This window comes from Heteronotia binoei, chromosome 10, assembly GCF_032191835.1.
Source record: "Heteronotia binoei isolate CCM8104 ecotype False Entrance Well chromosome 10, APGP_CSIRO_Hbin_v1, whole genome shotgun sequence".
Classification (NCBI taxonomy): Eukaryota; Metazoa; Chordata; class Lepidosauria; order Squamata; family Gekkonidae; genus Heteronotia; species Heteronotia binoei.
In genome coordinates this window covers 72,797,576-72,812,053 of record NC_083232.1, presented here as the reverse complement: position 1 = coordinate 72,812,053, position 14,478 = coordinate 72,797,576, and the positions used below count along the sequence as shown (strand labels likewise).

Below are 14,478 nucleotides of genomic sequence, written 5' to 3'. Positions count from 1 at the left end.
AGTTCAAGACCCCATTGTGCTATGGAAGCTTCAGCCAGTCCCAAAACAGCTAGGGCTGTTGTGAGGATAACTTGGAGGAGAGAACTGTGTAAACTTTTTCTGAAGCCTAGAACAAAGGTAGAGTCCAGTGATGCCTTTAAGACCAGCAAAGTTTTATTCAAGGTATGTGTGCGCGTGCCCACAGGCATTCACAGCCTAGCCCACCTCACAGTGGCGCTAGAAAGGCAAATGGGAGAGCAGAGAACAACGTACACTGCCCTGATCTCTATGGAGGAAAAGGAGAAGGATAACAATGTACTCAATAAATGGTTGTCTCTGGGGACTACTGTGTAGCCAATAGAATGTCTGCACAAATGATTCTACTGCCCCAACACGCAGATCACACTTCCTGTTCTTCTTGGTAATGCTGTAGTCCATCTTTATTGTGACATATAGACCTCCAAGGCAACAGGGTAGACTGCAGAGCCTCGGTGAACAGAGGAGTTTATCCCAGACAGATTTTAAAGGCTAGTACTTCATTTGTATCTGAATAAAATATGGACAATCAAAAAAACCCTATGTCATTTTTGTATCAGAATAAAATATGGACAATCAAATAAACCCTACGTCATTTTTATGCTGCTCTTTATTGAATTAGTTCAGGGCTGCACAGAAGGTTCTCCCCTTCTCATTTTATGTTTACAAGCCAGTGGGGTACACTAGACTGAAAGACCCAAAGGCCCCACCGTGAAGATTTGAAATGGAGTCTCTCCCTGGACACAGTCCAAGGCTATATATCACACTGCCTCAAATATTAGCTATTATGGAACAGAAGCTATCACAAATGCTATTTCAACAATTTTTGTAAAAAAGAATATGCCACAAGCTCCCTCTGTCCCTAGGGTCTTCTTGCACCTGTTTCTTGGCACAATAAACTTAATGTCAACTACACATACAGAGTGGATTTTAGATCCAGGTGGGCAGCCGTGTTGGTTTGAAGCAACAGAACGTTCAAGTCCAGTGGCACCTTTAAGACCAACAAGAGTTTTATTCAAGGTATAAGCTTTTGTGTACATGCACACTTCTTCAGATAGTGGGTTTAAAAAACTTTTAACTCCAAGGCGAAGCAAGTGGCAAGCTACCAAGATAACATCTCTGGGTCCAAAAGGCAGCTGGCATCAAAGAAACATATGAATCTCTATGCTGTGATTTGATGACCTAAGGGGGCATTTTAATTGAATATTGTTAACTCATGACATGATCCTAGTAACAAAGATTATATAGGTTTTTTTAAGATACAAACCACAGTTATCTTGCAATCCAGGACTAGAAATTGTATTTTGGTCCTGGTGTGGGAAGGTTACTAGGGGAGGAGGGAAGCATAAAAACATGATGCTTAGGAACAAAGAGCCAAACCAGTCCACTGCTGTGCAGAACTGAACCACAGACTCCGACGCTTCGTCAATAAAAACATTTCAGTCAGTACTTTGTAATGCAGCTCCCACACTAGCAACTTTGCCTGAAATCATCACCATACATTCACGTGATTATAGTGGACAATACAACCACTGCAGCTGCCAAATCCATTTTCCAGACATAGCTTGCAGTGTTATTCTTGGTATCAGCCTGCCCAGGGTAGACTGGTAAAGTGCTACTGATGCCCTGAGTAGGGAGTGGTCAGATTTAGTGGCTTCCTTGGTAATGTTCTGCCCTTTACTGTTTACACAGTTATTTAAAAATGACTTGTAACTGGTCCTTTCCTTGATTATTTCTAAACAGGATGAGATGGCAAAGAAGAAATATGATGAAGAAATTATTAAAGGGCCCATGACACCAGTGGCTAAAAGGGAAGATGAGCTCAAGTGGGGGAGGGGCATTGCTTGCAAGTGTGCATTTGCGGTTCTTTTGTTGTACAACAGCAAAATAGCATTACTGACAGAGCAATTAAAAAACACAGAGAACAGGTGGAGTTTCAAAGAGCAGGAAACTAATAAATGGCTGCTTAATGATGTGGGGTGGGGGTGAGATGCAAGAGTTTCAATTATTGAGGGGCTTTTTTCCTTCTAAGGGTTATTTCCATTAGTGTGTAAAAGCGCAACCAGCCGATCAATTAAAAGAAAACCTCTTTGAGTAGCACCAAGCAAAGCTGGCTCAGATTGATTAGAATGCTGAACTTCTCACATTTGGAGCCGCGGCATTCACTTATTTGCAAAGTGTACGGATGGGAAAGACCTCCTGTATTCATCAGCTGCAGAGAGAGGGGCATTTCCCTCCCTGGAGACAATTTAACAGGGTTTCTATAATGTGCCCCCACATTTGGTTTCCTCCCCCCCCCCCCCGCAATAATGATGGTTATTTCAGGCTTGTAATGGGAATATTAAGTGTGTGAAACCACAGGATAATTCCACTTCCATTTGATAGTGGAAGGCCAATACAACAGTTGAAAGATCCCAATGATGAAAGGACCCCTGAGAAAGGCAGACACAACTATCAACAGTGGTAGCGCTTATATTGATTCAATGGGTTACTCTAACTGAAGAGAAAAGTGAGGGCCATCTGCTGAATCTCTTGCGATGCCAACTAGCTGTTTATAGAAATGAAAACAGAGCCTAATCCACACAGTTCCCCAAATGTGCTAAGACAAGCCACAATAAGAGGTAAATGCAAGAAGTAAACTGGTATTGTTAGCTGGAATAACGTTGGAGGTTTTTAAGCAGAGGTTAGATGGCCATTTGATAATTAATTATGAATTTAGACAGACGAGAGGGAGGGCAGGAAGGGATGACCCAGTTCTCAGCTCTTGTGGTCCTTTCTTATATGTCCAGGGTAATGCCAATCACCACTCTGGGCTGAAGACAGAATTTTCCTCAGGGCCAGATTGACCCAGGGATCCTCCTAGGCAGGGTTTTTGCCTTCCTCTGGGCATACAGCAGGAGGTCGTAGGGGAGTAGTTGTGAATTTCCTGCACTGAACTAGAATCCTTGGACTCCATTCCAGCTCTTATGTTTGTTTTTTATGTACTGAAACACATTCACCAGCCCAGATCCTCAAAGAATCAGTAACCTTTTCTGACTTCTGGCATTTTCTGAGGGTATTTTGTTTTGCAAATGGAACGATGTTCAACTCGCCAATGTTCAATGTTCCAACTTTTTATAATCACTCCTTCTATATCTTCAAAAATTCCTAAGGATTTGTTTTTACTTTTTCCCACACAGATTAATTGGGGGAAGGGGGACATTTTATGAGTATGCCCTACATGTTACTTCCAGCACTATGTCAAGATACATTTTTGTTCTCCATGCGTGCAAGATCAGTGGCTAAGTGTGCACCACAACAGGAGTCCTTGATGTCCTCCTTCCAAACACACCATCTTAAGTTCAAGCACTTTTATTGTGCTATTCATAATACTATTCCTTCCAGTGCATCCATCTCAAATATCTGACCAAAAAAGGATATTGAGCTAAATTTACATGCAAAATATGAGCAGATATGAACAAAGTAAAACACAGATCCAGTTGCAAAATAGTAAATACAGGGTGAAATTATATAAACACACACAAACATATGTACATAAATTGACTGTTAACAATTCATGCATTGGACAAAACAGGCTCTGGAATATACCACATCTCACAAGTTATTAAAGTGCCCTTCAAGACTTGTTTTAACAGAACTTTTTGTGATAACTTCAGATTAAAATCCACAGAAGGCTATTTAATATTATACTGAATATTTGACCACTGTGTCCCATCAGCCATACCCAAGTGCTTGCTGGAATGCATCCCCAAGGCTGTGGGTCTATGCCTACATACTTTGAAGTAAGCCTCTGTTTAAGACTGCATAGACCAATTATTCAGATCGTCTCTGAAAAACACATATGATTATTTACCACCGAGCTGTGTGTGTTTGTGTGTGAAATCACTGAAGTTTTTCTTCTATCATCTGGTAACACTCTCAAGTGCTGGAACATTTACATAATGCATGAAAATCAGGAAACAGGTGGAAATTAGAAACAATACAATATGGGCTCAGCTGTTGTAAGTCAGTATTGCATCAAAGATAATGTTGGTACTACTGAAGTTCAAGGCCATGGTAAATATCTATGGGATCTCTGGCATAGGGTTGCCAGGTCTGACTCAGGAAATATCTAGGACTTTGGGGGTGGAGTCAGGAGACTTTGGGGGAGGAGCTGGGGGCAAGGTTGTGACAAACATGATTGAACTCCAAAGGGAGTTCTGACCATCATATTGAAAGGGACTGCACTCCTTTTAAATGCCTTCCCTCCACTGGAAATAATAGAGGATGGGGACACATTCTTTTAGAGGATGGGGATCATAGAACTGGACCCCCTAGTCCAATCTTTTTTGAAACTTGGGGGAGGGGGTTGAGGACAGGCAACAGATGCTATGCTGAAAAGTTGGTGCCACTACCTCAAAAGCCTCAGATATCCACAGATCAATTCTCCATTATCCCCTATGGGAACCGGTCTCCATAGGGCATAATGGAGTGTCCTGTGGACATTCAAACCCTTCCCCCCCGCTTTCTGATAACACTGAAGTGGTCAGAGAGCCTCCAAACCAGGGGATCCCCTGCCCCCAAATGGGGATTCGCAACCCTAGTTGTGGCAAATTGACTTGTTCCCATGAATGAAAGTGAAGGACTTGAAAGACCATTTAAAATCATTTACCAAGTCCTGCAAACAACAGAAATGCATTCTTACAAAGAAGAAACCACTGGACAAGATTAACACAGTGGAAACCCTGGGTAAAGCTGTTTAGAATTTTCAATAACAGCAAAAACTTATTCCCATTATCATATGTATGATGATGCTTGAAAGAGTTCTTTCTTCTTGCCCAATGACTAAAGTACATTTCTACAGCCATCTTTTCTCCCAAAGAAATTTATACTATTTATTAAGCATGCAGTGAGGTCAGAGAATCTATCACATGCATTTATACAAGAGAGGTGCTTTAAAATACAATCACAGATGTAGGACAGACTCAGGTGTAGAAATAGCTGCTCACTCACTGAACCGTCAACAACTAATTTAAAAGTGAGTGAAGCAGCCAATAGTGCATTATTGATTATAGACACTGGCTGTTATTTTACCAAGTTTTAATTATGTAGTCTTTGTCCTTCTATTACCCTGGTTGCAAATGAAAGAGGCTACTCCCCCACCCTCAAAAAAAGACAAAGAAACAGTGTTCAGAAAAGGTTTATTGCATTTGTTTCCCCCCCCCATATGGAAGCATTGACAGAATTGAAAAGATGCAGCATTCACATTACTTTCAAAATGAGACAGATCCATTCTCCTCCTCTGCTGGCTTCCCTCCCACCCCATGGCTTTGATTTTGTTGAAAGAATAAATTCAGGAGCATCGCTTATTTGCACTTCTCTGTCGGGCGGGGGGGGGGGGCGCTTTTTTCAGCAAGTTACTCTGATGCTTCCCATTCAGTAAGTAATACTGATCCCCAGCCCCACACACATACACTTGTGATCTGAAATATGTAGCAAAACTCCCTGCCCAAATACAAAAGCATTATCGACTCAGTCAGTTTGGGTGTCATCAATTTTACCCGTTTTTGTTTTTAAAGGAATGCCCTCCATACACTTCCAGCTTTCTGGTTCATACTACATACAAATTTTGCCATCCACACAGTCATGACAGAAGGCATGCATGAATCTTTAACACTTGACAGTTTCTCCAATGTAAAATATATAATATCTATAAATATAAAGGAGAATAAACATTTACAGAGCTATAAAAGACTGGGAATGCTAAGGATGGTGGGGGGATGAGGGGTGAAACACAATGTTGACACATCTACCAAAACTTTTCTGTGCTTGGGTTTTGACTCTGGGTCCAAAAGTCACTTCTACATGTGAACACTGTTCATTAGCCCCCCCCCTCCTCTTTTTGTTTAAACCAATGGACATTATCTGGCTATTCTACAAATTTAACTCAAAGTTTCTCCCTCCATCCCCAAACTGTAAGGCATTAAAATCCATACATACAAAACACTCCATCGTTTAAACCCAGGAAGACAACATTTCCTGCTAAACAGGAAAAGCTATGGTGCCAAACAATGCATGGGAGATAAAATCCTTTTGCTGTAACCAGGGGCATTCAAAATAAGATGAGGTTTTACCCAATCATGAAAAGCAACGTAATTATTAACTGCCCCCCTATGCCACACGCCTGCTTTCCACCTTTCAGTTCTTAGTACGTGATGCTTAAATGCAAGCGGGGAGATACCATAAAGAAAGAGACCCACTGCTGGAAGCATCACCTGCCTTCGAGAAATCCATGTTTATGCAGGGAAATGGGACTGTTGGCAAGACCATCTCAGATGTCGACTGTGATGTAAGACTACTCAGTCAGTATAGGTGAGTTCAGAGAAGAGATCCCCTTTACGTTAGTTATGTCATACAGAAAGCAGACAGGAAAAATACCAAACAGGCCAGTGAAGTTAACAAGTTAAAAAATTAAAAAGCTTCAGCCACCAGAGAGAAAGAGAGAGAATTACTGAAAATTTTCAGAATACAAGGTGGTTGGTTTTTCTTTTCGCTGCAGTGTTCAGCCATTTAATAGGCTTTTTAATATAAAAAAAGATTTTGCCTTTTTCCTTTGAAACATTCATGTAAAATGACCGTAGTGCTGTAAATGTGGTTTTGTTTAAGTGGAAATGCTGTTCAGGAATTCTTAGACCACATACTGATATGGGTCTGCTTTTCCTTGGTCTGGAGTAGCAAATGGGCTAAGCCAAACTATAGAGAACGGATGGCCAAATACTGCTTTCATGTTCATCCATTTTGTTTTTTTAGCCCATCTTCTCTCTTCTTTTTTCAATTGTTCTATTCCCTGAAAACAGAAATATGACATTTTCAATCAGGAACTTGATTTTAAAGTTCTGGTTTCGGGGAAAAGGACCCCTTTTAAAGCTACCCTTCATCAACTGGTTGGAACAGGAAATAACCAGATTTATTTCCTGAAAGTCTCTTTTTTTAAACTGTAAAATAAGAAAAATCCCCCACACCTATACAATTCATAAATAAAGCAGAGAGAAAAATTATACAAATGTTCATGAAATTTCAGGAAAAGTGGCAATGCCTTCATCCGAAGAACAGCTTGATGAGGCAGTCTTACATTTGTATGAAGAGACCTCATTACTCTCCCCCTCCTCCAATAGCTGCCAGTTTCTATACTAGCAGTTGAGGAAACAGCCCAGCTTTAGGTATGGCTTCTGAAGCTTCTAAGCTTCACACTGGGCAAACAGGCTGCCAGCAGAGAAAAGAATTGGAGGATAAAGTTATGAGCATATTAATGGGTGAGAAAAGAATCACATTGTATTAATGAAGGCTAAAATACAGGGCTTTTGAGCAGCAGATTGTTAGTTAATTCCTTCATTGTTATCATTCACATTCAAAAGACTCATTCACACATGCACAGTTTTCATAGTTTCAACTAGAAAAATGCAAGAAGTGTTGAGAATTATATTTTTCACACAGGCAAGCTTAGGACAACCTCCATATCGTCCCCGCCCTAACCATAGTAAAGTAAGAAATCAGAGACACAGTCAAGAGATAACACTCACGTGAGATATAAACCACCTAAGAACAGTGATATATATTGAATTCAACATATGCACTGCCTAGAATTTCCAATAGCTTTGGATTTAATTTTGGTAGGAGAATTTTTTTTTATGTGAGGGGATAAGTCAAAAAGGAAGTCAGGGAAATCAAAAACCCTTCTAGAACATTGGAAATAACTTAAAACTGCTATACAGAGGTTCAGGTAAAACATGTTCCTCAAATTAGAAGGGGTATGAATATGTCCAAGAGGACACCATACGAGTAAAAAGCAGTGGCAAAGGGAGTTTCTTTGAATAGTACCAATCTTGTTCAAATAAAATTAAAAAAATTGATAAAGGAAACAATGAAGGGATTTCAGAAATGAAGTGTTGGGGCATGAACAAAGGCAATACATGTTTCTTTACACATATCATGAGAAAGAAACCTGAAAACAAACAGTGCAATCTTAAATAGATTTATATCTTTCTAAATCCATGGGATTAGAAGAAGATGATATTGGATTTATATCCTGCCCTCCACTCCGAAGAGTCTCAGAGTGGCTCACAATCTCCTTTACCTTCCTCCCCCACAACAGACACCCTGTGAGGTGGGTGGGGCTGGAGAGGGCTCTCACAGCAGCTGCCCTTTCCAGGACAACCTCTGCCAGAGCTATGGCTGACCCAAAGCCATTCTAGCAGGTGCAAGTGGAGGAGTGGGGAATCACACCCGGCTCTCTCAGATAAGAGTCCGCACACTTAACCACTACACCAAACTGGCTCTCCAGTTTGAAGGACATGACTCTGTTTAAGATTGTACTGGAAGCTGTAAAAGGATTTCTGGAGGAAGGCAGACAAGCTGCGGAGAAGTGAAATTAAATTTTACTGGCCATCTCTGTGATAGATGGTGGAGACACCCCCATATGTGAATCGTGATTTTTTGGGAGGAAGAGCTTCAGAGTAGCCATATCAAACAGAGATAACAAAGGACAGTTTAAAGTTACAGTTAACAAACATTTTAGGGCCAGATGATATTTATGTGTGTGAGTCCTTAAAGAAACCAACGTGCAAAATTTGTGATTTTAATTTTTTGCAAAAAGTCAGCTGCCTCAGCAAGATATCAGAAGAAAGCCAATGTAAGCCCAATATTTAAACAGGAATATGGGAGGAGGAAGAGCCAAGGCAATTCCTAAATGGAAGAAAGCATTGTAATTGCTAGAATTATTAAACAAGTGGAAGAGTCAACAGCCACCAAGTAAGGGTAAGCCAGTTGGTATTGCACACTTGGAATTTTAAAAAAGCTTTTCATAATCCTTTACAAAAAGATCTTACATAAGGAGCCATGGGATAAGACAACTAATCCTGTTATGGATTCATAACAGCAAGCAGCATTTTTACAAGGACCCCCCAAAAATCTGTATTAGGACCAGTGCTCTTTCATTGAAATGATCTGAAGTCAAGGCAGGAACAGCAAATTCACCATGGTTTCAGAAGGCACAAAATTATTCAAGATGGTGAAATCCAGAGCAGACCATAAACTTCAGAAGGTGACTCTATGGGCAACTAAGTGGCAAAACTGTGAACAATTCAAATGCATGACCCATGCTGGCAAAAAACCCCGAACTTGTATCCACACAGATGGTAGCTGAATTAGTTGTGACTGACATGGTGGAAGTTCCCTGAAAGTGACAACTCATCATGCAACAAAAAGCAGAAAACTCATCAATGGGAGTTATTGGGAAATGACTGAAATGAAAACTGCCAGCATCACAATGCCATATGCAGTTCCGGGGGCCCCAGCTTTAAAAGGATTTAGCAGCACTTTAGAAAAGAGCAACAAAATGTTGAAGCACTTCCCATATGAAGATTTTTTAAAAAAAATCTTATTCACAAAAAGGAGGTTTGTAAGATTATGAATGGTAGGGAGAGAATTTTTTCCCCTTCTCCTATGGTGATTAGCTGATGAAACTGATCTGTAGCAAGGTCAGAAAAGTAAAAAAAAAAAATACTATTTTACACAGCCCTTAAGGATTTTACTGCTACAGAATATTGTAATGGCAACACAATTTAGACAAACTCATAACAAATAAGTATATCACCAGCTTATTTAGCCTCATCAGCTCCAACAGAACCTCCATGTTCCCAGGCAGTTCTCCCCCCCTAAAAAAACCCCTAGTTGCTGGGAAACACAACAAAGGGGTGTTTACTACCTTCATGCTCTCTCATAGGTTCCAGAACTATCTGGGATTAGAAACATGATTGGCTACAGGGGCCCTTGGTCTAATCCAGCAGGGCTCCTCTTATGTCCTTATGCCTGCCTCAGCATGTATATCCTGTCACACAGCACCATCAGCCCCAAGAGGAAAGAACTTCATACCCCTCTCTAGTTCCTGTAGCTACTTGTACAAAAGGTGCAGACAACAGCATCCACACAAGGAACTGAATCTCAGCCTTCTGCAAATGGCTAGCCACTAAGGTCAGCACCCCCAGGGGGTACATGCAAGTGTGGTCATAATTAGCAGAAATGAACAGTGCAGTATAGTAGAGTGCAGTTTTTGTTTTAAATCCTCTAATCCATTTTTCCCAGCTGCAGGTGTCAATAATAAATTTGACATGCTCGCTTTTGGTACCCAGGAAACTTAATGCCCAGTCTTATCTATGTTTACTCAGAGGTAAACCCCACTGTTTTCAGTGGCGTTTACTTCCAAGTTAAGCCAACAGGATTCAGCCTTAGTCAGAGTAGGATGTGGAGATCCAAGTTTGAATCCCCATAGTGTCATGGAAGCTTGCTTGGTGACCTTGGACCAGTCACATACTCTAAGCCTAACCTACCTCACAGGCCTGTTATAAAGATCAACTGGAGGAAATTAGAACAATATAAGTTGCTTTGGGTCCCCAAAGTAAGATAAGTAAAATAGAAATAAGTCATCTCAAACTGCTATCCGGAGCATAGTTGCACCTTTGAAAAGTACACTGCTCAAGTCTTACAATTACACTGATAGTGAGGAAAGCTTAGACAAATCAGCTTTGTCTGTCTGAAGGGATAGGGCAATGGGATTCAACAGCTGATACTGCAGATTTAGGCAAATATGAACTTGCTGGCATAGAGCCATTTGCTTCAGAAAAAAAATTACACCATCTCCTTCCCACAGAGATGGCAACAAAGGATGATGAGATCATTGGTGATCAAGTTGCGAAAGGAATCTCCAGCTCATCCTCTTGAAATTCACTACTGAGTTGCCAGAGTTATACCCTGAAATCATTTTCACAATGAAAAGTCAACAGGTATGACCAGTTCATTTTGTTTCCCTGCTGGGTCATAGCCTTGATTTGTACAGCAGAAAGTTCTCCAGAAAACTATCCAAGACAAGCCAGCAGGCTCACTCAGGGTCCTGTCTGCAGCACTGTGGAGAGGGGGGGAAGGTGATGGCAATCCTTGCTGGGCTGAGGGGGTGGGCTAGCGGCAAGTGCAAGATGCTGGGGGCCTGTCCAATCCAATGCTGGGCCTATCATTGAGTCTTGGGTGGCTGGAGGGTGAGGGCACTGTTGCATGCTACTTAGGCTGCTGCACCACCCCTGCCTGTCATCTCTCTGGTGAAAACTGAATATTTCGATTTCAGCAAGACTAAAGGTAGAAGAAAGAGCCCCGTGGTGCAGAGTGGTAAAGTTGCAGTACTGCAGTCCTAACCTCTGCTCACGACCTGAGTTTGATCCCAGCAGAAGCTGGGTTCAGGTAGCTGGCTCAAGGTTGACTCAGCCTTCCATCCTCCTGAGGTCGGTAAAATGAGTACCCAGCTAGCTGGGGGGAAAGTGTAGCTGACCGGGGAAGGCAATGGCAAACCATCCTGTAAAAAGTCTGCTGTGAAAATGTGAAAACAATGTCACCCCAGAGTTGGAAACGACTGATGCTTGCACAGGGGGACTACCTTTTTTTTAAAGGTAGAAGGAAAGCCAATTATGGCTGCAGGTTTTTCAAAACACACCCTCTTCCTGTGACATATTAGTAGAGTTTATTAAAGGATGCTTGTCTGTCTTACATCTTCAGCCAGTCAGACTCCTTGTAGGTATTCTTAGCAAAGCCTGCAAAAGTACCTCAGGAAAGGCCCAAACACCACACCACACTACACCCTTTCTCTAAGAGTTGTAAGCACAGATTTCCTCTCTCTGAAGCAGGATGTTGCAGAGACAATCACTTACAAGATACAGTTCTTCTATAAAAACTGCTTTGTTCCATGTTTCTCAAATCATCTTTACATACCACCATGTAAAGGTGTAAAGAACAACTTTAGATAGTGCAAAATGGGACCTTGGAAGGATATCCCCACTGAACATTTTAGGGATTTTTTTTAGTTTCTTTATTGTATGGGATGAAGAAACACAAGGCAATCCCCAGTTTCAAAAGTGTGTGTGCGTATGTTCAAGAGAATGAGAGAATTTTTCCTACATATCTGAAATATCTTTGGTTATGGTTCACATTTCTCCTCACATGGATGTTCAAAAATAATTCCTGCTTGTTAGCAATGTATCTTTTCCCAATTATTCTGAAACATTTCTGTTTATAAATGCTACTACATTTCTACCTGTACAATATCTTTCAAAAATAAAATAAGGTAAAGATAGAAAGCAAGAGACCAGGAAACACTCACCGTTTCATCAGTACAGATGGAATGTACTTGTGTTCCAAACATTACAGATGTGAAGATGAGAAAGAGGAGAGCCTCGAAACACAAGAGAATAAGAAGGATCACAGTAGTCGGTGGAGAGAAAGAACTGCACTCTGTGAAAATATAACATGGCAAAGTAGTGAGTACACTACAAAGAATGAATAAATTATGTAGGAATAGTCAAGGTTTTTGTGTGTGTGTGTGTGTGTCTCTTAAAAGTTAACGCAAGGCATAGCAAAATCCCCGAAACATGAATTGGTGAAGGAAGTGGAGTTTAGAGGCAAAAGTTTTAGAACTAACATCTGTTTTACTTATACAAGGGAAAAGACAGCTATTATCAAATATGTTTATTTTGCATAATATACACAGGTTCCCCAAAGTGATTTTTTTTCAGGTGTAGAACTGCTTACTTTGTACAGAATTTTTGGGGAGCACAGGGGATGGATATGACCACATATATCATCCCTGAAAATTATAGCTATTAGGACCAAAATAGGGGCATGACTGGAAAAGAGTCTATTTTTTTCCTAGGCAACCTTACATTGCTTTAAGATCAGACAAAGCTTGTTTTTAATTTTTTTTTAAAGGAAAGGAGACTATTTAAAAAAAAAGACACCCTTTTGGCTGCTACAATTGGCACTCACCATATTTCCAACTATGCAAAATATTAAGAGGTAGTCATTACTACTACTAATCTGAATACAAATTCATGCTGTGATGGTCCACAGGTACCCTTTCTAATTAAGTGCTCCCTTGGGCTCTGCCCTAGGTTTGATCTCTTGTGCCTTCTGTTAGCATGAGGCTTTTATTAATTCACATGCTTCTCTTTAATACATTTCATCATCATATAGTTTAACTGATAATCTACATGCTAAATAGAGTCCTAGGAAGTTATTTCCAGGCATACCTCCCAAATCCATCTTTTCCCCCCAATTAATTGCTCTCTAGGGCTCTGGCCTAAGGTTTGAACTTTTGGGCATTCCATTTGCCATATGCATCTGCAAGTTCAAAAGTAATGTCAAACCCTTCTTTCTATATGAAAGACCCACCTGCTCACATGTTTCCTCACTAACACTGCAATCATAACCTAGCTTGCAGCCAGGATTTTCATTTAGTGGGGCACATTTTTTGTGGGGGCCCTAATTATTATGCTCAAAAATAATAAATAAATGATGCAGACAATGCAAAGCAGCAGCAGACACAATACATCCTGAAAAAAACCCACAACATGAATTTTGACTTTTCTTAACCCTAACCTTGCTCCCATGCAGATGTTGAATTGGTAGGAATACAAAACACCAGATGGCTTAGACATTTACAGTCTCCCCCCACTCCCTTTCCCACCCTCCAAACACTTAAAACATATCACAGTTGGCCTCCAGGTCCTACCTGGAGTCTAGCATCCCCTTCCCCCTGCAGACATTGGGAGTGTTTAAAAATGAACCCCAGTGGATCTCCTGGTCCCACCTGGAGTCTAGCACTGTCCCTCCCCCATACAGACACTGGTAGGTTTTGTTTTTTTAACATGTATCCCCCCAGTGGATCTCCTGGTCCCACCTGGAGTCTAGCACTGTCCCTCCCCCATACAGACACTAGTAGGTTTTGTTTTTCTAACATGTATCCCCCCAGTGGATCTCCTAGTCCCACCTGGAGTATGGCACCACCCTCCCCCCAAGCAGTCTAGGGGGACTGCCTGGAGACCTGGAGCTTCAAAAACAGGAAAGAGAGGAGAACACTTTGGCGGTGCTGCTGCTACTTGACGGGAAAGCGATGGGGGACTGTTTGGTGGGGCAGCTGTACTTCTGCTTGATGGGAGTGCAATTGGGAACTGTTTGATGGGGCCAGAAACGTTCCATGGCAGGATAATTGGAGGGGCCAGAACCCCGGGGGGGCTACACTGTAGCTACAGACCCCCCTAAAACTGATTTACGTCCTTATGAACAACTGACTTCAAAGGGGGAAGACACTCTGGAAAGTGTCTGAACAGTGTTTTTTCCCTGTCCAATGCAATGTATGACCTGGTAAAAGCAATTAAACTAAACCAAGGCCCAATTTTGCTTGATACTGTTTGAGATTTTGTTCTCAACCTCAACTGCTGGAATTTTTGTGATGAAGAAGGAATGGATCCTGCTTCTCCACAAGCACTTCCTAGTTTCTGCATGAAGAGTCTCTAAATTTGTACTGAATCCGTACAGAAGCCCAAGGGTAGAGCAACAGTGACTGAGGATTCAGTACTGGATTCTTCTAGTGCAAAACTGGATGTGTTG

General features: G+C 41.3%; 1 protein-coding gene across 6 annotated transcripts in view; it reads right to left on the bottom strand.

The window, feature by feature from the left end:
* The window catches only part of ZDHHC3 (zinc finger DHHC-type palmitoyltransferase 3), a 57,458-nt gene that overhangs the window by 6,295 nt on the left and 36,685 nt on the right, over positions 1-14,478 (bottom strand). For 3 of the 6 annotated variants that reach the window (XM_060247499.1, XM_060247500.1, XM_060247498.1), the window contains exons 6-7: positions 12,194-12,324; positions 5,180-6,841 (exon numbers count right to left, since the gene is read on the bottom strand). In XM_060247499.1, the coding sequence (XP_060103482.1) occupies positions 6,683-6,841; positions 12,194-12,324 (290 nt within the window). In that variant the 3' untranslated portion in view covers positions 5,180-6,682. Of the gene's footprint in view, positions 1-5,179; positions 6,842-12,193; positions 12,325-14,478 lie in introns of those variants that run through there. The other 3 variants (XM_060247497.1, XM_060247495.1, XM_060247494.1) reach the window with 1 other exon arrangement.